A 27218-nucleotide genomic window follows, 5' to 3' on the forward strand; every position below is an offset into this window, starting at 1 on the left:
TGTGAATATGAATATGAATACGAATGCATGAATTCCTGAAGGAAATGGAACATCAATATTTCGTTGGCAATTGCAAACTGAATGGATAAATGAAAAACATCGGATTCCACAACTTCCCACTATATTAGTTTATTGAACTCAAGTAAGCAAAATGGCTAGTGATAACAAGCATATGATCGGACTCTCGGAGGAAGAAGTTAGAGCTGCAGAGGCATTAGATGTTCTGAGACATTCTCATAACACAGGAAGTATCTCTTCAATAATTAAAAATGCTGCAGTAACAGAAGCAGAAAGTACAGAGGATGAGAAACATGAGGATGAAGAACCTGAAGAAGATGACGAGGAGGAGGAGGAACAAGAAGAGGAAACTCTACTGGATAGAGTATATAAGAATGTGGCTACTTTCTACGACGATTTCAGTAGTAGAAAACGTGTGGCTTCTATTGCAAGATTATTAGATGATGCTTACGAGGAAAATTATACAGACGCAGAAAATGAAGATGAAGAACAAGAAAAAGGTGGCTACAACGATGAAGATGGAGATAATGATGGGGTAGATAACGAATGGGATGAATATGTTGTTTCAAAAAGAAGGAAACTTTCAGAAGCGCTTCTAAAGAGTAAAGACAATTTCAAAGAGTATAAGCTTAACATGTCCATTGAATCCAAAAAAAGACTTATTACATGTCTGCATTTGTTGAAGTTGGCAAATAAACAACTATCGGATAAGGTAACTTTTCTTCAAGAATTAGTAGAAGAGGAAGAAACTGTCAAGGAGGAAGATTCACATGCAATTGAAAAGAAAGAACACGTTGTACGAAATAAGAAACAACAGCATACTGAACATGAGGATGATGAGGATGAAGACGAGGATGAAGATGAAGACGAATTCTTTGATGCCAATGAATCGGTAAACTATGATGAGAAATGTACCATTATCAATATGGAAATTGTCGGTACCATTAAAAAAGTGTACTCGCTAGTCTCTAAATATGGTGGGACATCGTTACCAGAACCTGCTCGAACCCAAGTTAGGGAGGCATTATTAAATCTTCCGACAAATTGGACAATAAGCGTGAATAACTCATTTTTTTCTTCATCAACAGCTCCGGCTGCAACTGAACCACCAAAGGATGAACCTCTGTTGACAACTAATGGTAAAGTATTAATTTTAGCAAAGGAATCATTAAATGTGGTACGAAACATAATGGACGTGGTCGACTCATCATTAGGAAAGGCTGAAGAATGGGTTAAGCAGAAGCAAGAGCTTAAAGAGATGATTAGAGAACAATTCTTACAACGACAATTATCTAAAACTGAAGAAGTTGAAAGGTAATGGCATCCTATATATTCACATCAACAACAGTTTATCTTGTCTATTATGTAGATACGAAATAGTAATTTAATCATAAATACAAACGTATTGAAACTTAAAACCCATGCTATTCATTTGCCTTTGGAAAGGTCAGTTAATTTCTTTTTGAATGGAGATTGCAGCCGCTTAGTTTTCGTTATTTGCAGTTGCATTGTTCTTTAACACACCGAGGACTTGGTTACTTCTTTTTTACACTTATTCACTAACTTCCTGTTCATAGCTTTTGAGTAGCCACCAAAATATTCGCCCGCATCATTAGCATCACCATTTAGTCGCACTTACATCATAATCAATAAAATATGTCTAAGTCAAAACCAAGGCAAAAATATACCAGTTTTCATATAGAAATTTTAACATTAACCTTGCAGAAGACAGTTTATTGGTTCAATATGAGCACTAAAAAAATAGGTTTTCTTTCCGAAAGTGGTCGGTCGAATAAAAAAACATTTTCAAGAAATATAATCCGATATAGTGTAACGGCTATCACATCACGCTTTCACCGTGGAGACCGGGGTTCGACTCCCCGTATCGGAGTATTTTTTTTTATTTGCTTTCCTTAGCCCGCGAATAAACTTTTCATCCATCCATTCATTCGAGCACAACGACTGGACCGTTAATTAGCTGGTAGTAGCTTTCTTATATTAGTTCGAAGTATCTTTTCTTGCCCTCCATTTTTTACTCAATTCAACTAGTTAATTGTTCAGTTCGTATTTGCATCAGATATTAATCCTCCAATACCCCCATATTAGGAAATGTCTGCCCCTGCAACTACAGCGGTCGAAGGCCAAGAAGGAACAAATGAGCATATCAAGATTTCCATTAAATTGCCCACCTTGGCACATTCTCACCATCATCATGCAAAGAAATCAAACAATAAGAAGAATGAACTACTTTTCCAATTCAATAAGGATGCTAAAGTGGAAACCATCATTAACGTTCTCGCTTTCACTGAGCAAACTAAATATTTGACAAATATTCAATTGAGATGGAATGATAAGATCTTGAATGAAGAAGATACCATTTTCGATGTCATTAACGGTAAAGTATCCGATATGGTTCATTTAAGCATTGAAGTGAAACCTTATACCGCTAGAGACTCATTGAAGCATTTATTGACTGTTCGTGATTTTATCGGATTTGCATCCGAGACTTCTGATGGTTTATCTGAATTTGCTGTATCTACAGGCTCTAAATTCACTGAACTACCATTGGGTGAAATTAGAGTACCCACTGCTGAAGAAGAAGAACAAAAGGATGAGGCTGCAGAAGATAAAGAAGTAAAGAAGAATGTCTTTAAGGTGTCTGATGAAGAAAAGGATAACTTCGCCAAGGTTGTCCATGAAATCTTTGAATCATCCAAGAAGACTACGATTAACCAAGTATTGACTGCAGACTCTAACGTAGTTACTCCATGCGTCCGCTCCTTGACATTATCTGCTTATAACCCAGTTCCTGTATTTTACAAGTCGCAAGGTCATTTATTCTATTTGCAAGTGGTAACTTTAGAAGGTGAAACCTTCCACGTGACAGCCACTCAATCAGGATTTTATATAAATAAATCGACATCCACTAAATTTGATCCATCTGAAAGATTGTCTGAAGAACATAACAACGAATCCAAGATCTTCTACAGTTTATACGATTTACTTGCATCCCATTCAAAGAAATTTGTCTCTCATGTTGAAACATTTGAAAAGAAATTAGCCGGTATGGAATCTGTCTCATATGTCAAGCCTGTATCCACCTTTTTACATAAACCATGGTTAGTGACACCACCAACAAATCCACCAGATTTCTTCCGTCTTCAATTAGATTCTCAAAATGTTTCAGTTGAAACTAATTTCAATGATCAATTCCAAGCCATCAGAGACCTACCAACTAATTCTTTGATGGAACGTATTGAATTTGAAAGATTGCAAACCAAGATTATTCATGAATTCTCTGTGGAAGCCATTAAAGGTGCTATGTCTATTTTTAATGATAATTTACCTCCATTAAACCCTGAATCACCAACCAATGAACAGATCTTTTTATCAGGCCATATATTCTATTCATTCGTCACTTCAATTAAAGATAATGGTATCAATGAAGATGCAGCAAGAGCCATTTCCAATCATGATTTGAAGACCATCAATTTATTAAATAGGGTCAATCTGAATGATGTAAGATATGTATTGACTACTATTGTTGATTTTGCTGGAAGAAGATTACTGGCACAAACTCCAGTACCTGGTTTATTGGACTCCATGGGAACTCAAGTGGAAAAAGATCCAGAAACTGGTGAAGAAACATTAAAAGATCTAAACAACGACGTTATGGTCAAGTACGGGTTAGACGAAGAAGAAGGGAAAATATTGTTTGATGCCGATTTCGATGCTGCCTTGGGTAAAGAATTCGCCAAGATTTTCCATTTGAAGAAACATCAAGTTTCCAATGGAAAGGATGGAGAAAACGTCGATATCTGGTTTTCTTCCAAATCGAGAGGTATTGTTGGTTTCGATAAGAGAAAGTATATTCTAGATTTGGCTAACACTTACCCATTAGATATTAATTTTGTCAAGGAAAACTATGATAATGTGGCCGATACGAAGCGTTACCCACATAGACAAACCTTAATGCGTCCTGAATTAGTTGAAAAGTGGTGGAACGCGCAAGTTGAGAAAAATAAAGATTTGACAATGGATGCCGCATATGATGGAAACATGTTTAGTTATAATCCAGATGCATTCGTCGTGGATGGTGTTGAGGATCCTACAGTTGAAGAAATCTCTACTTATTTGACAAAGGAGGTTCTTCCAGGCGTTGTTGCTGATTATATTCAAAATAACGTCAACATTCCTTATAATGGTGAGCATTTAGTTGATACTTTACATAAGAACGGTATCAATCTTCGTTATTTGGGGAAATTCATTGAATTGGTTCAAACTGAATTATCCAAGCAAGTTGCTCAACATACTGAGAAATTGAAGACAGTTGCAGAAGGTAATATTGAATATGAAAATTGGGAAAAGGAATATTTAGTTAAAATTGAAAAATTAATTGCTGAAAGACAAGCCAAAATTAATAAACTGATTCAAGAAGGAAAAGAAGTTCCAAAGGAACTAACTGAAGATTTGAAGTTGAATGACGATGAAATCAGAAAGCCAACTGATGAACAACCGATAGTTGTTGCTAAAGATGAATTAACTACCTTGATTAATATTGCAGAATTAGAAATTATTACCCGTTCTTTGAAGCACGTTTTAAGATCATATAGTAAAGATCTACCTGTTCTTATGGTGCCATCTTTGATCGCCTTCGTTTTAAATTTATTGTTTGGTGAAAAATACAATGATTCTCCAGTCGCCGAAGAAATTGATAATTTCCATCCAATTAAATCTTTCAGTTTCCACAAGCTAACTCGTACTACGTTATTGGAGGCAATTTCCAAGGAATCTTATCTACGTTTCCGTTATGAATTGCCTACTGATTGGATTTCTAAATATTCTGAATCTCCTTTCATCGCTATTAGATCCTTAAGTTACAAGATTGGTATTCAATTGGTTAATAAGCAATATTTCTTCACTACGGAATCATTCGAAACATTCAAACAATCTCAAGATAAGAAGATTAGAAATAAATTAGTAGCACCTTTGAATACCTTCTCTGTGAAAGACTTAACAATTATTCCTCGTGTTAAGACCTCTGAATTCTCATCATTAGTTGGACAAGATTTCTGGACTCAAGGCACACTTACTATCCAAGAAGCACCAAAAGATGCTTTAACTTTATTTGCACAAGCTATTACTGTAATGGAAGAAGTTAGCAGTATATTACATCCAAGTGTTGCCGAAAAGTACTTATCCGTTTCTACTGTGTACAATCAACTTGGTTTAACATCAGAAGCCGTTGCTTTCTGTCGTAAGGCTTGTAAGATTTATGAAAGAGTCTGCGGTGTTGATTCCTTTGAAATGCTAAGAGCATTAACAAATTTGGCTATGTTAGAAACCTCTAATAAGAGTCCATACAATGCTGCTGTGGTGTATAAGAGACTTATCGAGACTTTGCAATCTTTCAACTTGAGCACCTTACATCACCCAAGTATGACAAGTATTTATTCAAACATTGAACAATTATCCTTAGGTGTTGAGAACATTAAATTAAGCATGGCAGTTCTAAAGCACTTATGTGATTTAATTGTTTCATTTGAAGGTAAGGAATCACTAGCATATGCGTTCACTGAGAGTCGTTTGGGTAATTTATATGTCACAGTTAAGGATTTCCGTAGTGCTTTGCAACATATTGCTGTAACTGAGCCTATCTTTAGCAAAGAATTGGGGACTAATCATGTTACCACGGCTCAATCTAGACAATGGATTAATGGTTTGACCAATGTCGTTAATGATATGCAAAAACAACTTAATCAAACTCAAGCAGCAGTGAATGCTAAGAGTAATGCACCTGCCAAGAAGCATAAAAACAAGAAGGATGAACCAAATGCAGAATTAGCCGATAAATCTGTTGATGAATTGTTGAACTTCATTGAAGGTGATCAAAAATCATCCGGTTCTTCCAAGGGTAAGAAAGGGAAGAAAGGTGGAAAACATGGCAAGAAATAATGGCCCTTCTTTTCTTCACAATTTGAAATGAAACGTTTTTTGTACGATAGTTAACTTGTTTAAATTATAACTTTAATCACTGTTCATAATATAGTAATAAAAAATGTCTATAAAATTAAAGGATTATATATTAATTGCTTAATAGTTTTTCTAAGATCATCATATAAGTTGGAATTAGAATATTATCGTTCAACTCACTATTACCCTCTAATATACCAGAAATGGTACATACCCATAATAGGTTGGAGAATGTAATATCGGCAAAATATTCCATATAATATTTCAAAATGTAGGCAACTATCGATGTTCCGATAATGAATGATAATGTACCTTCTATTGTCTTTCTTGTACCTGGCCAGTGATAGCGCCCCCATTTACCACCAATTATCGATGCTAGCGAATCACCCACACCTAAACTGATTAACCCAACAGGTGAATCATTTATCAAAAGAGGTGTGGAAATACCAATGATTAAATAAATATACGAGATAATAATAGGACCTTTATCATCGCGGAAGTCGGCAAAGGATCTTAATTTGGAATCAATATAGGCACCAAAGGGCTCTAATTGTAAAAACCTCAAATATTCTACAGATAGAAATAATACAATTGTACCAGAAAGTGCTATCTTAACAAAAAGTGGATCCATTTGGAACGGCATGGTGATTAACAATAAAATCAGAAAATGCCAAATCTTTCTTGATGTGTTTAATGAAAAATTCGATTTAAAAATTAACACATTTGGAATTAGTATTAACAAAAAGGAAAGCCATACAAGAAGGATCGATTTCCTGGCTGATGAACCAAGAACATATTGGAGTAACCACATTGAGGGTCTTTCATCGATTGACTCAAGTTGAATTAGTTGATCCATCAAAATCGGGAAAACGATAACAAAGATCGAAAATAAGGACAGGGACTTAATATGTGGGTTTTTTTTCATCTTGGTTAAGAGAGAGGAAATAATATAATTTATAGCCACCGTGACAAAAAACGCAATTAGGGAGCCTCGCAATATTTGAAAGGATAAGGAGGGAAGTTCAGGATCAATCATGTACAACACATTGGTCAATACGATACTGAATAAATTGCAATCAATTACATCTAGACTTTTCAGCTGACCAATTTTCATTAAAGTTTGACAAATGCTAAAGTTGAGAAGCATACCATAACCATATTCCCAAAGCTCTGCATCAGACTCTGCTGAAAATCCAATAAATAATGCTTGCATGGGTATTTTTTCATATAATGGAATGTCTAACGCATTAAGTGCTAATATGGAATTAAAGATCGTCAATTCCTTCTTAAATAGGAAAGAAGTCATAAATGGTAGGAAAAGTAGGTAGACAATTTCAAATTGCGGTAGCGTATTAGCATCCCTGTCGTTACATTTTCTGAGGAGGAAAGAAAGCAACATACCAGCCACCCTAGCCTCATTTTTAAAGATTGAAAAATCATCATCATCAACTGCACCGTACTGTTTATAACAAAGAAAAACGGACGAAGCCAAAATGAATATTTGAATTAACTTCTCTGGAACGGAAGAAAAGATGTCCTCTAGCCACCTGTCATTCAAAACTGGGTCAGTGTCCACCTCTTTACGTTTTTCTCTTCCTCTTGAATTTGTGACATATCCTTGGATGATCGGATCGCATGCGTAGACCGTTGTTCAGTGGCAGTTAGGCCCATGGTTCTGATCAAAACGAGTGTATCTAAAACCTGCTTATTGCTCTCCGAAGGCACTTAACCAGTTATATCTGTCGAGGTTTGTAATAGATTGCAACACAAGCAATATTAAAATGAACAGATGCCCTTACAAACACAATAAAAGGTTTACTGTTACCCGCAGCTCGAAAAGCCCTAACAAAAACAAAACAACGCTTTTTTTCGCTTTTTTTTCGTCGACGATAAAAAATTATAAAAGCTGGCGAAATATAATGAAGAAAAAGAAGGTTTCTGTGGTTCTGCAAGAGAGGAAAGTAAGCATCCAGACCAACTCTAACAAGAAATAAACGAAGTACTAAAGAAATTATACTTGTAAACTTGGGAAGGGATTATGACTTTATTTCCGTTGATGACCATATCAAAATATACAAACTAGAGTTTCTGAATTTTAATGATTAGGAATTTGATTAAATCACTGAGGTTGTACTGTTTCTTCCCTTTTAAAGAGTTTTGATTGAAATACAGTTGTATTTCTATATTTTCTATTGCGACGTTTATTATTTTGTGAAGAACTGGTCAATCAGAATATAATATATCCGAAACGGAAACAAATGGTTCTTTTTTCTTTTATGATGATCATCTCAAAAACAAAAGCTGGAATTACTGGCTGAACGAGTATATGTTGATACGTTTTTGCAACTATTACTGATTTTTGAAAGAAGAACTTTTGTTTTCATTTTGAGGACTATTATCTTCCCATTTCCAATAATTGCGGTATCGTTTCCTTTGAAAAATATTTGAATCAACAGATGTTTTTCAAGTAATTTTCTTAAATATCTTTTAATGAAGATGAGGATCCATAGCACTGGGCACTGAGTATAATAATTTTTATTGAATGAGTGACATGCTTACAAGAGGGCCTAGAAAACCCTCGCTACTGATTCATTAAATGAAGTATGGAAAATGATATCCCATTCCAAAGCCAATGTTATTTGAAACATACAAGGTTTTTTCAAGTTGTTATAGAAATGGCTTTCTATGCAAACGTGAAAAGGTTTGCCTTTAAAGCGTTAGTAATGAATAATTCCAATGATGAGACCTTTTAGATGACGAGTCTGATCTTTGAAGTGAAGACAAATCTAATTTAATACCATTCATGCCTTTCTGAGAATTGATTTATTCATTATTAGTAGCTAATGTTAAACTACTTTTGTTTCCGAATGGGGAAATATTAATCCAAAGGTATGTATATTATCAGTTGATAATTACTCCTGTTCAATATTATCGCAAAAGATGAAACAATTTACTCAATTATAGACAAGCATATGTCTGATTTTTTTATGAATGACAAGAGAAATTTGTGTCTGATGCTTTTTGTCTTATTTTTTAATCTACGGAAGATTATTTAATTTCGGTTAAGGTTAATCATAAAAATAATTTATTGATATCATGTTTATGATGATTTAATTTTATCACGACGGTCAACTGTGTTCTTCTACTTGTTTATTGAAGAACGTTGATGATATTTGCCTGTGACAGGGCATTGATCTGATCCTTCAATGATATCAATTAATTATTAATTATTTAAAACCTCGAATCTTCTAACATTTGAGTTCAAATGTGTGATTAATAAATTTAGTCTTATCTTATAATACAAAATATGATGACATTTTCTTGAGCTATTTAATTCTTTTTGAAACAATTTCGGTTGTTGATGAAGAAGAGACTCAAAATATCTAAACGATTTGCACGTCAGTCTGATCTATTTCTTGTTAAACATAATCATTCTATTCATTCAATTGATAGATATCGATTGAATAAATATAGCTAAGATAATATTGATTCTTATAATATTGGAAAGATTACATAACCATTCAACACCCATACATACTCATCTCAAATGAAAAATTCATCTCATCGAAAAAAGTGAAAAATTAATTAAAGTAATGGTAATTTATAGCAGTTTTACAGATATATATCTAACTTAATTCTTTCTACAGGAACCAACCGATTGAGCTTTTCAATATGCCAAAGGATAATCTATTGTTTAAATTGGATAATTTAGAGTATCAACAACACTATTTGAATAATACTTTAGATTCGTTTGAACCAAGATTAAACCAAACCAGAAAGTTTTATAACGCTAAAGGTAGGAAAACTATCAAGAAAGTTGAGAAGTTATTAAATGAAATTAAGATTGAAGATGTGGAGAGACAGTTGAATGAAATTAAACTGGAAATCTTTGATAAGAAAATTCACCATTTTGAAAATAACTTGACCAAAAATCTTATCAAATTATTGGAGAATGAAAATTCAAAATTGATCAAAAATTTTGACAAAACTACTTTGGAAGCTATTAAGAATCAATATGGAATACCTCAGTTTGCAAAGTTGCTTTGTTTATCTAAGAGTATTAAGTTGACTACTGGGAAAATAGTACCGAAGAGTAAGAAAATAGAGGATACTCCACAATGGTTTGTCAAACATAACTATTGGGAAATATATCAGGATAAGAATAATGAATTCAATCCAAGTAGGATATGGAATGAAGTTATAATGAAGATTAAGAAATCAGATGCTCTTGTAAGTTTAATAATGAATGATAAGAAAGTGAAGGATATTATTCAAAGTTTTGAAAATGGTATGGATGTCTTCCTAGGTATAAATAAGGGTAAGAAATTACAAAGGGAGAAGAATGGTTTAAATAAAGCATCATCATCTAACAATGAAGTAGAAATGCAAGAAGATGATGCTAGCGAGGATGATGAACTTACTGAACGCCCTGCTTTGAGACGTGAAACTCGAGATGAAGATCAAGAAATTGATGAAGATGAAATCCTAAATCAATATGAAGGTATGCTGGCGGCATCTGATGATGAAGAAGGAGAAGAAGCTTCTGGACTTGATAAGACTATTAACTATAATGAAGTGACTGATGAGGAACCATCTGATGATGAAGATAGTGAATCTGAAGAACCTTCAAGGAAGAAACCAAAACTTCCTGAGTTGATGGGTGGTTATTACAGTGGTGGTGAATCTAGTGACGACGAAAAAGAGGACAAGATTGCTAGAGAACAGATGTCAAATAAGCCACAAAGGAAAAATAGACGTGGTCAACGTGCAAGACGTAAGATTTGGGAAAAGAAATATGGTTCTCAAGCTAAGCACGTTCAAAGGGAGGTGGAAAAGGAATTTGAAGAAAGAAAGCAAAGACAAATTGCATATGAAGAAAGAGCTGCTAAACGTGCTGCCAAGGAAGAAGCTTTCCAAAAGATGGTACGCGAGCATGAACTAGAGCGTGAAAGCAAACAAGGACAAAGTAAATGGCCGAAGGTAAAGGAGCCGCAAGCAGAACATCCATCTTGGGTTGCTAAAAGGGTTGCAGAAGAGAAGGAAAAGAATGCTAAGTTTTCTGGTAAGAAGGTTGTGTTTGATTAATCTTTTTTATCGCAAATATAAAACATCTAGATATAATATCAATTGCATACATGTACATTAGTTGATTTAATAAAGAACAAGACGTTCATGTCAAATGCTCTACTTTTATTTCGGTCTTTAAATAATGTTTAAATTAAGCCTGTAAGAGAGAAATAATTTATAGAATGTGTTAATAAATATGTAACAGTGTTCGTATCTAAGTAGCTCCTAGATTTATTCAAAGACTTTCCCTGTTATTGGATCTCTCTTCTTAAATGTCATTAATAAGTCATCCTTTGGGAAAATGGTGGCGAATACTTTAATTTTCTCACTTAATGGTGTGATCTTATGTTCAAAATCTGTGTATAATGCAAATTTACCTAATAATGCGGCAAAAGTAATCATAACATAAGTTTGTCCCAGACAAACATGTGGACCACAACCAAATACTAACCAATTTTTCTTTGCTTCACTTGCTGGGGAACCTTCTTCCCATCTTTCTGGAATAAATTCATCAGGATTTTCATAAACTTCAGGGTCATGTAATGATGGATAAAGGGTTGGAATTAACATGGAACCCTTTGGTGCTGTATAGTTTGGAGTGACTGGGAATTTTTCCTTTACCACATATGGAACCATTAGGACAGGTGGTCTATAACGTAAAGTTTCCTTAATGACCATATTAGTATATTTCATCTTATCAATTAATTCTATATTTAATTCAGTGGACATATCATTATTACGAACTTCCATCTGTTCCTTTCTAATCTTTTCCAAGATATCTGGACGATCAGCGACAATTTGGAATAACCAGCATGCCAAAGATGAGGAAGCATCTTGTGAGGCAAATAAGAAAGTGAAGATTGCCTCAGAAATTTCCTTATTAGAGAATTCTCTATGTAAGATTCTTGAATCCTCATCATTCTTAGTCTTTGCATCATGCATCAATTTACACCAGGCATCCATGACACAAATTGGTTTTCCACCCTTAGCAATATAATCTTTGGACATCTGAGCACACTGTTCAAAAATCTTCATTGCTGCATCTGCAGTTCTCTTACCATACCAAGTCTTTGTAAATGGGATAATGATGGGGAAATTGACTAGTTCCAAAGCAGCAGTAACCAAATAATAATCGTCAGCGATTTTCCTAATTTGATCCTCCGTGATATACTCACCACAGAATGCTCTCAATGATAAGGCACATAAAATTTCTCTCATTTCATGGAAGAAAACTTGTGGTTCGTAATTATTCTCTTTTGAAATTTCAATAAATTTTTGTAAATATTTATCCATGACTTGTTCCTGTGATGGTAAATATTGAGCCAATGCGGTCTTTGTAAATAACCCATTCAATGATTTTCTATAATCGATATGAGCCTTCCCATCCAAGAAGACCCAATTTGTAGGTCTTAAAATCTTAATAGCAACGTCCACCACACATGGTTTTACAAATTTGGAAGATTGGAAAATCTTTCTTGAGATATCTCTTGTAGATGAAATAATGACGAATTTATGGAAGATTGAAACGCAAGATAATGCACCTGAATCCCATTTAGCCTTATATTCTTCAAATTTTGGGTCTAATGACTCCAAAAAGGGACCAATGATGGGCCAGATTTTGAATCTGGGACCTGCAATGGACCCTTTTTTGATTTGGTATGATATTTGATCCCATACGAGGACTATACATATGAAAGTGACGAAGATTTTCCAGTATGAAAGTTGTTGAATGGTGGAGATGAGTGTGGATGGAGTTTGTTGTTGAACAAATTCCATAGTGGAGTTATCCATAATGGTTTCCATATTGTGTTTTGGAGGTGATTGATTGTATTGTTAAATAGATAGAAAGATAGATAGATAGGCAAAGAGCAAGAATATGTAATCATCTGATAGTTCCAGAAGTAAGTCAAGTATTTATATGAAAAGTGTGTCAGATGCGGAGGTGAATGAGTGAGTAAGTATACGAGCTGTAAGGGTATTTTTGTTGTACAGTACGTAAACGAAGATAAGAGTGAAAAATTTACGTCTTGAACAATACAGATGGATTGATGGATCGTGTTTTCCATTTAGCTCCGAGTGCTTTAAATTTTCGTTTGTCGGTCTTTGCGCTTTTAAGTAAGCAAGAAAAATATGTCCGTTAGGCAGTTTTACCTGTCACTGTGACACAGTCACGTCAGTTAAGGTTAAGGTTGGACACACGATAATGGGTGCCAGGATGCGCAAGCGACACATTGCCCTTGGTTACGCAGGTACATAAAATACAAATAAGATGAAGTAGGTAAGAACACCGACGGTGCTTCAATGTAACGTTAAAATAAAGTAATCTGTCTATATATGAGTGGGGGTGTTAAATAAAATATGTATGAAGTTGAAGTTAAAATAATGCAAACTTGACAGTATATTACAGTGGGTTGAGATTTCATTTATTTATTTTCTAAACGGAATCGTTTTTATCTTCCTCCTTAAGGTCAGCATTCGTAGATGTATTGATAGTTTCATCTTGTTGCTGAGGTTCCATCGTCTTTTCAAGAGAATCCTTTGTAGCGGGTTCCTCCTTGGATGGTTCCGAGGTGTTAGCTGGTAGTGGGGAAGTATGAGATGTGGTTTCATTAGTGTTGTTGTTGTTGTTGTTTGTGATGGAGACCGTAGATGAGGTTGTGGTGGTGGTATTGGTGGTGCTGGGAGTGGTGTTGTTTGTCGAACCATTATTTTCGTTTAATGGCTGAATGAGACTGGAATGATACATTGTGTTGGGCATTTGTTGTTGTGGTGCAATTCCAGTATGAATATTATTGGATGTATTCGTTGTTGCTGTGTATCTTTGTGGTTGAGTCGCATACATTGTATTTTGACTTGTTGATGGGTAGTACATGGAGAGATTACCATTAGTCAATTGAGTTTGAACTGCTGGTGGTGGTGGTGGTGGTGGTACTACTGTGGTTGGTGGTGGTAGATACAATTGTTTTTCGTTATTATTTTCATATTGACTATAAGTCAAATCATTATTGTTGTTGTTAGTTGTGCTTGCTGTTGTAGTAGTGGGGATGTTCGCGATTTGTGGTTGTTCATTTTCGTCCTGGACTTGATGATGATGAACGTTATTTATGGATACGTGATCTTCATGGAACACGACAGGTCTTGTTTGTTTCAATACACTTTCAATGTCTCTTACAAACAATGGATACAATAAATCCAAAATATGTTCTCTTCCTGCCATCAATCTTGCTCTTTCAAAGGGGACCCAAACCCCTTTCAAATGCATGGATCCGATCTTGACGACATGTCTAATCTTTTCCGATTTAAGTATCCCATCTCTTCTTCCCCTCGTCATTTTTGTCACGTTCAATAATTTCGTTCCATTAATCATATCATTATCAGCTCTACGCACGACGGAGACACCATTCGCTTCCACTTGATAACATATGGTTCTTTCATCCTCCCACATTGTTGTTGTTACTCTTGGTTTGACGAAGATTCCCTCCGTGTTGTTGTTGTTGTTGTTGTTCGTGTAGATTTCCTCTTCTGGTTCATCTTCTTGCTTTCCATCACTCAACGAAACATCATCAGCGGTCAATTTCCTTCTATGTTTCTTATTCTTGTTGTTGCGTCCCACCATACTATTATTATCGAAAGTTGATGTTGGATTCATATATGGATGATCTACAGTGGACACGGTTGCTACGACTTCATTAGCAGCCATCAATTCCGGAGAGGTGGAAATCGCAGAGAATGAATGTGTGTATTGATGAGAGGGTTGTTGTTGAGTTTGTCCCTTTTGGAACCCTGGATACTGATATGTGGAAGGGTTCGGATAGTTTGAATTCTTGTTATTATCCTTTGATTCTTTATTATTTTGCGGTGATATTGCTACTATTGTTGCTGGTTGTGGTGGTGGTGGTGCCGGTTGTGCTGGTTGGTATGAGTTTATTTGTGCTTGCATTTGGTAGGGTGAGATTGCTTGTTGGTAAAGTTGTTGTTGTTGGTAGTATGCTGGATCATCGTACAATTGTTGTTGTTGTTGTTGGGTGGTAGTTGGTGCATAATAGTAATATTGTTGTGCGGCAGCAGCAGTAGTAGCAGCAGTTGGTTGCTGTTGCTGTTGAGGATATTGATAATTTACTTGTTGTTGCTGTTGTTGAGGCGGTTGTACTTGTAGTTGTGGATAATAGTAGTAGTAAGCCTGTGTGTTTGGTAGTTGTGATATTGTAGACGTCGGTCTGCCAGCATCAGAGCCTGAATGTGATCTGTTCTGTTGTTGATCTAGATATTGTTGATCCTGCTGCGGATAGTACTGCTGCTGTTGTTGTTTTTGTTGGTAGTACTGTTGCTGATATTGCCATTGATCCTGGTTTGGATATTGGTATGTCGGCATAGTTTGCTGTTGCTGGTTTGTGTTAGGGTTAGCGGCGGCCTGAGAGTAATTCAGCATTTCATTATCGTTGCTGTTGTTGTTGTTAATGTTGTTGGATGCAGCAGAGGAAGAAGCGGAAGAATTATCTAATTGATTCTGGTTGAGCTTGGCGTTGTTCTGTTGTTGTCCCTGTGAGATGGGCATCTGCATATGCATGTGAGAGGAAGAATTTGTATTGTTGGGTTGAGTGTTGTTGGACATGCAGTGTATAAATGAGTGAGAGAAGTGAGCGGATGGCCAGATAGATGGTAGTATTCGATCTAGGGGAGCAGGCGGGGCGTTAGTGTGGAAAGTAAAGTGATGGCAGTCTTTATGATTTGCTGCCGAGTGAGTGGGTGGGTGAGTGAGTGAGAAATGAATGAGTTGACTAGTTGAATAAAGTGAAATAAGCAAAGAAGTAATACGAAAATGGAATGGAATGGAATGGTGAATTTGATGCAGTGAGTGCGCATGCTGCAATTTAATGCTTGCTGCCCAGAAAGCGCCGCACAAGAACGCCAACAGCGAATGACGAAGAATCGTCGCATTATTCGCCTTTTCGTCACGAGCCACGACAGTGACGTTTTTTCGTTTTTCCGTTCCGCGGAAGAAACAGGGCTCCGGTTTTTCTTGTCTGGCTTTTCAGCCCTGGTTTAGCCCTGGTTCAGCCCTAGCAACGGGGTAACCCTCCTGGAAACCCTCGGCCGAATAATTCTCGTCTCTTTCAATCTTTCTCCCATCGATCTATTTCTTCTAATCATCTGGCGATGAACAGGAACATGATTCACTCGCACGAAACGCATCGCAACGCCATGGACAATACCTCACCGGAAAGGAAGAAACAAAGAATAAGAGTGCAGAGAGCATGCAACATTTGCAAGAGAAGGAAAGTGAAATGTGACGGTAATAAACCATGCTTGAACTGTATCAAGAAAGAAATCGACTGTGAATATAATAACAGCAGCAACACTACAAAGAAGGAACCTAATGATCCTCCCGCGGATATAGACGCCGCGGAATCCTCCACCATGTCACCACCTAACTTATTACATCCTCAATTGAACAAGGAACAATCAGAGGATAACATGGCTGTCTTGTTATTGGATTTAGCTAAAAAATTAAAACAAAAGAAAAACATAAAAGACACTACATCACTGGGAAATGACGACACGATACCACCCAGGGTAACTAAGGATACTAACTCACCTTGGCAATCATTCTCTTACGATAAATATAGATTTCATAGAAGGTATCAGAATGTATTACCAAATAAATTCGGTAAATCATTGTTATCAGCATTACCACCACAATTAATTCAAGAAAATAATCTGGAAACTCCAAGAATACAAAATTACGCTTGGAATATGTCAGGTGGTCATTATTTGAAATTTGAACAAATGCATGAAAATAATTCATCTTTATTATTCTTCAATTTCGATAATCCATTACATTTATCCACTGTAACAAAATTACTCACTTTTTATTTCAAACAAATTAATAAACCATATGGTATCATTCATGAAGAAATGTTTTGGAATCAATTTAATAACGGGTTCTTACAACAGGGGAAACAAAATAATAAATCTGCCAAATTATTCACTTCCATGCTTTATTTAGTATTAACAATATCAATAAGATTCTATGAGGGACTCCCCGCTTCATCGTTGGATCAATTATTTACACCGCAGGAACAAGAACTAGTACATAGACAAAGAATCCTAAGAAATGAAGAATATATGTTTGGTCATGCATATTCCATAGTGTCTAAATTAACTTTTGAATGGGAATCATTCGAATTGATTCAATCATGGTTATTGATCGCATTCTATTTGAGAACATGTTATAGACAAATTTCATGTTGGAATGCATTAAGTAGAGCCATTAATATGTGTAATGGGATGTCATTATATCTTAATAGATTCCCAGAAGTTCATTCCACATACGATGAAGTTAAGGCATGGCATTGCTTTTGGTCATGTTTCATCATGGATAAATTAATTAGTTTCCAATTGGGGAGACTTTATCAATTATCGATGCCCGTGACAAATATGAATCAACCAACAAATCCTGATACGTGGTTCCATGATGAAACAATACAATTATTCCAATTATCTAAAATAGTAATGGATTTCCAAAAGAAGGAAGCTCAAGAATTAGATATTCAAGAATCACTGCAATTACGAGGGGAAATGGATAAATGGTTGGACAATTTCATGAAATCTCAAGAAGATAATTCATCATCATCATTATTATTTACTAATCAACCCTTATATCAATTACAACCATTCTTATCATATTTGGACATTAGAGTAACTTTTGAATTGAGATATTTGTTTTGCTTAATAAATCCACCATCTTACACTTCACCCCTATCGTATACTTTCCCCATTGATATTCCCTCCCTAATAAAACATTGTCAATTATCACTAGACTTACTCACTGGTATAAACTCTAAAGATTTTTTCTTTGTCCCCTGGTGGTTGAATTTATCTCAATTATTTAGTATTGGTTTGGTGAGTGTAGTTCTCATTCACGCAGGAATAGAAACTGTGGCCATGACAACAATCCTAGATAAATCAATGAAATTATGGCAATCTTTAGAAACTGCGTCTCCGAAAAATCCACCCGTCATGTTACCTCAATGTCTATGGTGTATAAGAATGTTGAATCAAATGTGTTGTATACGTCTTTCCCTCTCACAATCAAAATTTGCTTCCATTGTTGGAGAACATGGAGGTGATAATAGTCATAATAAGAATAAATTTTCTCAATTTGGGAAAGTGGGTGAAAATGAAGATGAGACAGACATTGTCGAACCTTCATTAACCTCACAGAAACCTACCGGTTATAATCTTGAAAATAATGGAAGTGCCAGATTAAGCGACATTCTAATAAAGGATAATGAAGAAACACTGTCATACACTACTAGGGATTCATCAGAGAATATAGTATCAAGTTTAACTCCAGTGGGTGAACAATTATCACTCGATGATGATGACGATTTATTCGCAAATTTACAATGGTTCGATCAAGATTTCGTACTATAGTAATCTTTTTACAACATAAAATATCTCTTGTAACCCAAGAATCTGTAATTATAGATAAAGATACATTGTTTATTATTGTAATTGGAATTTTTCATTTTTGCTGATTTCAAAAGTTCGTATTTTTTTAAATTTTGAAATAGAAAATATAAACAAAAACTAAAAGCTCGAAAAATTGAATTTTAAGCAACCATTTGGAAAGTAAAGATTGGGCACTACCATCTTGCAAATCAATCGTACCTATCCTTGAGATATTTAACTTTCTGCCTGAAATTTAAAAAAAAATTTTGTTAGCGTTATTACACAGTATCCATAACCGTTTGTTATAAGTCTTTTAATACGGGTAACCGTTGGTTGGCCACCTTCGGAGGGACACGATCCGATCGATCACCGGACGTGTCAGACCACTTAGTATGCAAGTAGGGGGTTGCATTGTATTGGACACTATGTCATATGCTAACGTATATAAGCTACCATGTTGAGACGTCTTTGACTGCTGGACCCTTTGGGTATTTATTTATATTAATATATATTACTTACGTAATATAACGAAGAATACTTTGAATTAAAGGATTACTCTTAACAAATTTCTTCTTCACCACTCCCCTCCCCTTCATAACTAAGAATCAGCTTCTTTTGTTTCCCCCAAAATAAACTACCTTTTATACTAGAAGTAATTGACCAGAGTTTCACCTTTGAAATTTTAGATTTTATCCGGACATTTTCATGCAGCAATGATTTTTTATGTCATCATGCATTTTCTTACGTACAATGCGTGCCTTCTTCAGAAAATCTTGCAACCTCGAACATCAAGGATCATACATCGCATCCTTGAACATTGTTTCAAACACATTACACATTGGGCCAGCAATACAAATAATGACAAAACCAAAGGAACAGCAAGTGATAATTATTGGTGCAGGTATAGCTGGGTTGAAAGCCGCTTCAACATTATATGCAAATGGAATTAAAAACTGTCTGGTAATTGAAGCAAGGGATAGAATCGGGGGAAGATTGCTCACAGTTAAGGGTTATAAAGGTGATAAGTACGACTTGGGTGCAGGATGGCACCATGACACTTTGATGAATCCGTTATTTTTAGAAGAAGCTGAAGCAATGAAAAAGGATTCCAAGAAAAGATTTGTATTTGAAGATAGTCAATTCATTTATATTGATGACCAAAGAGGAAGAATTGACCACGATCCTGATATGAGTTTGGAATTTGTTGATGCTGAAATTGATAAATTTACAGGATTAGAATTTTATCAAAGTTTAGATGTCAAAGATTGTTCCTTCTATCATATTATCTTGAAGTATTTGTTACAAAGAAGAGATTTTCTCACTGATGATCAAATAAAATTTTCTGCACAAATTGCAAGATATTTGGAATTGTGGCATGGTGCAAGTTGGGACAAATTAAGTGCAAAGGATACATACTTTGATCATCAGGGAAGAAATGCCTTAGTTACTAATTTTGATTCCGTGGTGAATAGAATTGGAGACACTTTCCCCAAGGATTGGATTAGATTAAACACTGAAGTTAAGGCAATTGAGAGAGATGGCAAAAATGTCCTTATCAAGTTGAGTTCCGGAGAGGAATATATTTGTCAGTATACGATTGTTACTATTCCTCAAAGTGTTTTACAACTATCCTTACAACTACCAGATGAATCAAATACTAAAGGTAGAATTGATTTCAAACCACCTTTGAATCCACAAATTCAGGAAGCTTTCAAGAAAATACATTTTGGTGGATTGGGTAAAGTTGTTTTTGAATTTGACAAATGTACTTGGTCCAATGAAAGTTCTCGAATATTTACATTAGCACACTCCCAAGAAAATTTTGTTGAAGATGTTCGTAAAGCTGAAACTTGGGAGGGATTAATTGATAATTTAAAGACCCCTTCAAGTCAATTATTTGAAAATTGTTGGGATTTTCCATTACTTTTCATCAACTTAGCTAAATCTATTGGAAGACCCACACTGATCATGCTAATGCAAAGCCCATTATCCAACTATATAGAATCCATTGGAAACGATAAGCAAAAAGTTTATGAATTTTTCCAACCAGTATTAGACAAAGTTATGACAACTCTGCAATCAAACAAAGTGATAAATGGTCTGTCAGCTAACCCAACTGAGGCAGAAACAAATTCTCCAATTCTAAAGAACCTATTAGTTACCAACTGGAATAATGACCCGTATTCTAGGGGTGCATATTCTGCTTGTTTTGCCGGCGATGATGCGTTGGAAATGATAATTGCCATGTCGAACGGTCAGGACTCTCGCATTAGATTTGCAGGAGAACATACTATTATGGATGGTGCAGGCGCAGTTCATGGAAGTTGGGAAAGTGGTAGACGTGAAGGTGAGTACATATTGGAACACTTGAAGGATCATTGAAGGAAGACGTCTCTTAAGAATTGAAAGAAGGCCTTTCGAATTATTTAACCGCCCAGCGCTACATAAAAATTAAAAAAAAAATGAATGTTATATAGATCAGATATCAAAATATTATCTGTAATATAGACAAGTCCTCTCCTATTCAATACACTCTAATATAAGAGGAGGGAACTCTGCTTCCATAGAAGAACTTCTACGACGTAAACGACAAAACGGCTTTACACCTTAAAATATTAACCGGGTAACAGAACAGATCAAAATTTCGAAAACGTTCGTCTGATCTGTAATTGCTCAACGGTAATTATCTACTTGTATTGTTGAACAAAAAGGCTTTGCTTCAAATGAAAACAAATAATCGTTCCATCTTCACTCAAAAATAATATAGAACAAAGACGAAATGTCGAAGACTGCTCAAAGGAGACTACTCAAAGAATTACAACAGCTAACGAAAGATTCTCCACCGGGAATTGTAGCTTGTCCCAAGAACGAGAATAACCTATTCATCTGGGACTGCTTAGTGCAGGGTCCTCCAGACACAGCGTATGAAGGTGGTATATTCAATGCAAGGTTAGAATTTCCAAAGGATTATCCACTTTCGCCACCAAAGCTCACGTTTACCCCAAGTATATTACACCCTAATATTTATCCTAACGGTGAAGTCTGCATCTCCATCTTGCATTCTCCCGGTGACGATCCTAATATGTACGAATTGGCTGAAGAAAGATGGTCACCTGTCCAAAGTATCGAGAAGATATTATTAAGTGTTATGAGTATGTTGAGTGAGCCGAATATTGAAAGTGGTGCCAATATTGACGCCTGTATACTTTGGAGAGACAATAGGGAAGAGTTTGAAAGACAAGTTAGACAATCAGTTTTGAAATCGTTAGGGTTTTAGTGCATATCATATCTTACTTAGAAGAATAAGGAACAATCCCGACACACAATATCATTAAAGATTGACTACGCACATATCTGATTGGGACTCATGATGGGATGAAATTATAAATAGAGTCTTTTTACGTAAAGTAATAAAATGGACCTTTTTAATTACCTCATTAGGATATTCGTATGTACAAGTAGAGATTTTCGCGACTTGACTAAAGTGGAGCAAAATAAAAGGAGATGCCAAGCCCCGTACTTACGTAGTATACGCATAATGTAAAATGATTTAATGTTCAAGATTATACCTTCGCCTCGAGCAAGAAACGTCATGTTTCCGCCAAGCCCTTTTTCTCCGTACGCGAAACGACACGATTGTTTCCAAATTTAGCGGCTATTTCTTGCATATGTATCTTATATAATTCGCCAACTCTTCAAAGCAATAGGACGACGCACTGTCTTGTGGAATATATACAAGGAGTGATGAATATTATTTACTTATTATTTACAGTGTCAAGTTTTAGCTTCCCAATTGCCGCTGTGGACCTGAACTTGAACAGTTTACAATCGTTACAAAATGCAACTTCCTTAGTAGCATACGGTCTGATGGATTATTACACAGGTGATCAATACGGTCAAACTGTCGGGATGTTCTCCGATCCATACTACTGGTGGGAAGCAGGTGGTGCATGGGGTACCATGTTGGATTATTGGTATTTTATGCAGAATGACACTTACAATGATATAATAACGGCAGCCTTGCTACATCAAGTGGGTACTGACAACAACTATATTCCTTTAAATCAGTCAACAACAGAAGGGAATGATGATCAAGCATTTTGGGGCATTACTGTGATGACTGCTGCAGAAAGGAATTTCACAAATCCTCCTGAGGACCAACCTCAATGGCTATATTTAGCACAAGCAGTGTTTAATACGATGGCATTAAGGTGGGACGCTGATAGCTGTGGAGGTGGTCTAAGATGGCAAATTTTTGTTTGGAATTCTGGCTATGACTATAAGAATTCTGTCTCAAATGGTGCATTATTTCATATGGCTGCCAGACTGGCACGATATACTGGAAATCAAAGTTATGTCGATTGGGCAGAAAGGGTATACGATTGGATGTCTGACGTTGGTCTCATATCGAATGGGTCGTACAAATTTGTGTATGACGGTGCTAGTACAACAGATAATTGTACTGTACTTACAACCTACCAGTGGACTTATAACCAAGGGTTATTGCTCTCAGGTGCTGCATATTTATACAACTACACTGGCTCTGATACTTGGCTTCTTCGAACAAATCAATTACTAAATGCATCAAGTGTGTTCTTCAATAACAGTATCCTTTATGAAGCAGCCTGTCAGAAGAGTGGGACATGTAATAACGATCAGCGATCGTTCAAAGCCTATTTTTTACGATTCTTAGGTCAAACTGCTCAGCTAGTATCGGAAACACAACCAACAATTATGAAATGGTTAAATGCATCAGCATATGCAGCAGCTCAATCATGTTCAGGTGGGACTGATGGTCATACATGTGGTTTAAATTGGTTTTCAGGAGGATGGGATGGAATGTATGGTCTTGGTGAGCAGATGTCTGCATTAGAAGCTCTGGTAAACACAAGAGTACTCCACCTTCCAGGCCCATATAACTCAACAGATGGGGGATCCTCTATAGGAAATAGTGCTGCAGGAACTGAGCAAGAAGCAACCAATTTGGCACCTCTTCACATAACAGATGGTTCCAAAGCAGCTGCAGCAATCATCACATCAGTTGTTGGTATCTCAATCGTTGCAGCAGGCGTGTGGCTAATAATATGAGAAACCATTATAAACGCAACTCATAAATATTCAGTGTTAATATCCTTTTGTAACGAACGATCTGCATTTACGATCTTTGAAACATTTAACGATTCAGTCAATTACATACCTTCATTTACCCACACAGAAGTTGGCAAACACAACATCTAGCACTTCTTCAATCCCAACTACCTGTCCAGTTATCTTACCTATTCCTTCAATTGCCAAATTCAAATTCTCTGTAGCGAGAACAATATCTATATCACTATCCAAGCAATCAATAAACGAATTGAGCCCAAATATCACGTCATTTATTAAAATATCTTTTACTCGTTGGGACATAATAATAGGATCTGCTCCATCGCTTGTATCAGATAATTCTTTAAACTCTTTTGTCAAAAGATCAATAAGATCAGAAATACCACATTGATTGAGGCAAGATATCGGCAAAATTGGATATTGGTTTTTCATTTCATTGTTTAAGTTATGTATCATTGTTCGAAGTTCATCCTTATTTATAATTAAATCCTCTTTATTGACGACCAGGATGACCTTTTTATCTTGTAGCTCCTTTGATAGAAGTAGTTTGTTTAAGGACTCATCAATTTTCATAGAACTGTCTGCCTCTAAAACAAATAAACATATATCACTTCGTTTACTCTTCTCGATGGCTCTCTCGATACCCAAATTTTCAATGATATCATCTGACTGTTCTCTTAACCCAGCTGTATCAGTAATAATTACTTTATATCCGTTAATATCAATAGGAGCGTCAATAGAATCTCTAGTTGTTCCAGGAATCGAACTTACAATAGAAACGTCATTATTAGTAAGACTGTTTATCAATGATGATTTCCCCGCATTCGGTTTCCCCAGTAAGCTTATTCTAATACCATTCTGTAGAATAGATGATTTCTCTATCCTTTCAATAAAACTTTGCACCTCTTTTTTTAATTTTAATACATCCCTTTTAATGTTGTTCAGGATCGATTCCATACCTTCGATTTCGATTTCTTCACCGAAGTCCACTATGGCGGTTAATGGTGCCATATTTTCAATTAGGGTTTGTCTCCAATTCTGAAACATTACCTTATTCTCACCATTAAAGCTAGATAACGCACATCTCCTTTGCAATTCCGTTTCAGAATCGATCAATTGGTTTATACTTTCTAATTCAGTCAAATCAAATTTGTCATTTTGAAAAGATCTTCGAGAGAATTCACCAGGTCCGGCATACCGTATATCAATACCGTTCTCCATATCATTTAATGCTTGAATGGAGTTCAAAATTGCAGATGTAACTGCCCTGCCCCCATGACAATGAAGTTCTATTATATCTTCACCAGTGAAGGAATGCGGAGCTTTGAAATATAGAACTATCGTCGAATCTAATAAGATATTCGATCCTGGCATATACAGATTCCGGTACATCGCCTTTCTGGGAACCGGATTCTTTTCTTTGCCAGTTAATTTATGATAAATATATTTCGATTGAGTACCGGTAACTCTAATGAGCGCAATTGCTGATCTTTGTCCTGGAGGTGTTGAAAGTGCATATATTGTTGGTAAATTTATCGCAGAAGAAATAGTGCTCATTCTTGCATATTGGAAGACGTTAAAAAGACGAAACATCTTGTCAATTTTGATTAACCGACGTATCTTTGTGTATATAAGCAAATAGTTAAGCAGACAGTTAAATACTGAAGTATTCTGTAGATGTTCTTAGGCTCTTGAAAAAAAAAAATTTGGACGAGTCCGGAATCGAACCGAAGACCTCTCCCATGCTAAGGGAGCGCGCTACCAACTACGCCACACGCCCAGTAATTTACATTGTTTCAAGATTTAGAGTTTTACCTCAGTATTAAAACCTCTTTCGAAACAATATAGGCAATTACTTAGATAATACCATTATATTCTTGCGGAGATGACCATATACTGCACAAGATTGACTTTTCACAAATTTTGATGTGCTGACCCTCTTCTTCCATCTTTTAAGATGTTTTTAGTACCTCTCGAAGTTTTCATGAATTCTGGCAGTTCGACCGACAAAATAAAATTATAACCGAATTTCCTTAAAAAATCAAACAGACGAAGTTTAACGTCTGAAAGAAGGTTAAAGCATCCAACCAGCATTGCTACGGAGAGATAATATACGCCTGGGTGATTTTCCATACAGATAGTCGTTTCTATTATAGTTAAGCCACTAGTGTTCCCTCACTTCTACAGCACCCAGTCTACATTTGCCCAATGCTGCAGACCAATAGCAGTTACCAAATCCTTGCATCAGCGAAGACTCGAATTTCAAGTCTTGCGTCCTCTGAAATCCATTTACTATCTCTAAGAAAGTACTCTACATCTGGTAATGTGGAACGAAAACCTCGACGTACCAGGGACGCTGAACTACTAGCATATAAGCAGTATTACCAAAAACTAAAATTACTTACACAGAATGAGATCCCAAATGACGTAGTTGCTAATTCACCGCCTCTGATAACCTTACATAAAAGACTTAATCTACCCCAAGAATTCTCCATGTCAATGCTTTCTAGATGCCTGACCTGTCAATCATCGGAACTCCCCAATACAACACAGCCTTCTACCATCCTTGCGAAGAGGGAAACTTTATTTTCTAAAGATTTTTGTGATAATAAGGGCCTAAACATATTTGGGAAGAATATTTTAAGTTATCATGTTACGAACTCCATTTTAAAAAAATACCCAAGATTGCCCACCATTGTATTAAATGCAGCAATTGCAGCTTACCTTTCCGAGCATGTCCTTGCCTCCATTGGTAAAAATTGGGGGATCGAATCTGAAAGAAGAACAGTCATGGAGAGATTTCTTATAAATGAACCATATGATATAACGTTAGGGAAATTGAGATTTTATAATAATGCCATGGGTAAGAATGATGGCATTGAACTGATTTCATTAAAGAAGCAATTCAATGAAACCAAGGCAATGGCTTTGGCAGTAAGAAGTATAATTGGCTCATTATGGGCCGTTACCCACACTACCAAACCTGAAATGACATTTAAATTTATCGATGATCATATAATTAGCAGAAAATTGGATGTATCGAAAATGTTTATGTTTGAGCAGCCCACACGAGAACTAGCCAAATTATGTGAGCGTGAGGGTTTAGAGAGACCTATTTCTAAACTAATGGCAGAATCTGGTAGATTATCTAAGGCTCCAGTCTTCATCGTTGGTGCTTTTTCAGGAAAGGAAAAGTTAGGTGAAGGCTATGGTTCTTCATTGAAAGAAGCAAAAGCAAGGGCTGCTACTGACGCTCTCTTGAAATGGTATTGCTACCAACCAACTGAGGGACAAAGTCCGGTAGTTGATCATGGGGCAGTAATTGTTTAATCAAGCCGACGTCTTTAACCATAGACAATATATACTTTCTCTGCTCGACAATGTATATATATATATAAATTCCTGTACATATAACTGTGATTGATCTATATATCTAATATGCTTATTTTATTTACCTCACATTACCAGTTAGAATAAAAGAGCATTGCTTTATTCCGGAGGGCTACTCATGAAGAAATGTGCCTTTTTTTTAACATTTGTCAATAATTGAGCTGAAGTAAAAAAAATATCAACTGCTTAGTTGAAAAGTAGAACACTAC

At 35.8% G+C, this 27218-nt stretch overlaps 12 protein-coding genes and 2 non-coding genes across 14 annotated transcripts; 9 read left to right on the forward strand and 5 right to left on the reverse strand.

Annotated features, from left to right (window-relative positions):
* Positions 1-151: 151 nt before the first annotated feature.
* OPI1 (transcriptional regulator OPI1) lies at positions 152-1336 on the forward strand (the record flags this gene model as incomplete). Its single annotated transcript, XM_003674156.1, has 1 exon — positions 152-1336. One exon carries the CDS (start codon positions 152-154, stop codon positions 1334-1336), a length of 1185 nt encoding a protein of 394 aa, XP_003674204.1.
* Positions 1337-1837: 501 nt separating this feature from the next.
* Positions 1838-1909, forward strand: NCAS0Atrna11E. Its single transcript has one exon. It is a non-coding gene; the product is annotated as a tRNA-Glu (tRNA).
* A 218-nt stretch (positions 1910-2127) lies between these two features.
* Positions 2128-5973, forward strand: CLU1 (translation initiation factor 3 subunit CLU1; the record flags this gene model as incomplete). Its single annotated transcript, XM_003674157.1, has 1 exon — positions 2128-5973. The coding sequence occupies one exon, from the start codon at positions 2128-2130 to the stop codon at positions 5971-5973; it is 3846 nt and encodes a 1281-aa protein (XP_003674205.1).
* A 130-nt stretch (positions 5974-6103) lies between these two features.
* Positions 6104-7390, reverse strand: SEC59 (dolichol kinase; the record flags this gene model as incomplete). Its single annotated transcript, XM_003674158.1, has 1 exon — positions 6104-7390. One exon carries the CDS (start codon positions 7388-7390, stop codon positions 6104-6106), a length of 1287 nt encoding a protein of 428 aa, XP_003674206.1.
* Positions 7391-9663: 2273 nt separating this feature from the next.
* Positions 9664-11076, forward strand: BUD22 (Bud22p; the record flags this gene model as incomplete). The annotated part of the gene is made up of 1 exon (XM_003674159.1): positions 9664-11076. The coding sequence occupies one exon, from the start codon at positions 9664-9666 to the stop codon at positions 11074-11076; it is 1413 nt and encodes a 470-aa protein (XP_003674207.1).
* Positions 11077-11289: 213 nt separating this feature from the next.
* Positions 11290-12861, reverse strand: ERG5 (C-22 sterol desaturase; the record flags this gene model as incomplete). Its single annotated transcript, XM_003674160.1, has 1 exon — positions 11290-12861. The coding sequence occupies one exon, from the start codon at positions 12859-12861 to the stop codon at positions 11290-11292; it is 1572 nt and encodes a 523-aa protein (XP_003674208.1).
* Positions 12862-13492: 631 nt separating this feature from the next.
* On the reverse strand, positions 13493-15670 carry SOK2 (Sok2p; the record flags this gene model as incomplete). The annotated part of the gene is made up of 1 exon (XM_003674161.1): positions 13493-15670. The coding sequence occupies one exon, from the start codon at positions 15668-15670 to the stop codon at positions 13493-13495; it is 2178 nt and encodes a 725-aa protein (XP_003674209.1).
* A 545-nt stretch (positions 15671-16215) lies between these two features.
* Positions 16216-18495, forward strand: STB4 (Stb4p; the record flags this gene model as incomplete). Its single annotated transcript, XM_003674162.1, has 1 exon — positions 16216-18495. One exon carries the CDS (start codon positions 16216-16218, stop codon positions 18493-18495), a length of 2280 nt encoding a protein of 759 aa, XP_003674210.1.
* A 741-nt stretch (positions 18496-19236) lies between these two features.
* FMS1 (polyamine oxidase) lies at positions 19237-20895 on the forward strand (the record flags this gene model as incomplete). The annotated part of the gene is made up of 1 exon (XM_003674163.1): positions 19237-20895. One exon carries the CDS (start codon positions 19237-19239, stop codon positions 20893-20895), a length of 1659 nt encoding a protein of 552 aa, XP_003674211.1.
* Positions 20896-21292: 397 nt separating this feature from the next.
* Positions 21293-21790, forward strand: UBC7 (E2 ubiquitin-conjugating protein UBC7; the record flags this gene model as incomplete). The annotated part of the gene is made up of 1 exon (XM_003674164.1): positions 21293-21790. The coding sequence occupies one exon, from the start codon at positions 21293-21295 to the stop codon at positions 21788-21790; it is 498 nt and encodes a 165-aa protein (XP_003674212.1).
* Positions 21791-22257: 467 nt separating this feature from the next.
* NCAS0A12750 (glycoside hydrolase family 76 protein) lies at positions 22258-23601 on the forward strand (the record flags this gene model as incomplete). The annotated part of the gene is made up of 1 exon (XM_003674165.1): positions 22258-23601. One exon carries the CDS (start codon positions 22258-22260, stop codon positions 23599-23601), a length of 1344 nt encoding a protein of 447 aa, XP_003674213.1.
* Positions 23602-23712: 111 nt separating this feature from the next.
* On the reverse strand, positions 23713-25212 carry MSS1 (Mss1p; the record flags this gene model as incomplete). Its single annotated transcript, XM_003674166.1, has 1 exon — positions 23713-25212. The coding sequence occupies one exon, from the start codon at positions 25210-25212 to the stop codon at positions 23713-23715; it is 1500 nt and encodes a 499-aa protein (XP_003674214.1).
* A 114-nt stretch (positions 25213-25326) lies between these two features.
* NCAS0Atrna8A lies at positions 25327-25399 on the reverse strand. The gene has a single exon. It is a non-coding gene; the product is annotated as a tRNA-Ala (tRNA).
* Positions 25400-25827: 428 nt separating this feature from the next.
* MRPL3 (mitochondrial 54S ribosomal protein mL44) lies at positions 25828-26949 on the forward strand (the record flags this gene model as incomplete). The annotated part of the gene is made up of 1 exon (XM_003674167.1): positions 25828-26949. One exon carries the CDS (start codon positions 25828-25830, stop codon positions 26947-26949), a length of 1122 nt encoding a protein of 373 aa, XP_003674215.1.
* Positions 26950-27218: the final 269 nt, after the last annotated feature.

Source organism: Naumovozyma castellii, chromosome 1, assembly GCF_000237345.1.
Source record: "Naumovozyma castellii chromosome 1, complete genome".
Lineage (NCBI taxonomy): Eukaryota > Fungi > Ascomycota > Saccharomycetes > Saccharomycetales > Saccharomycetaceae > Naumovozyma > Naumovozyma castellii.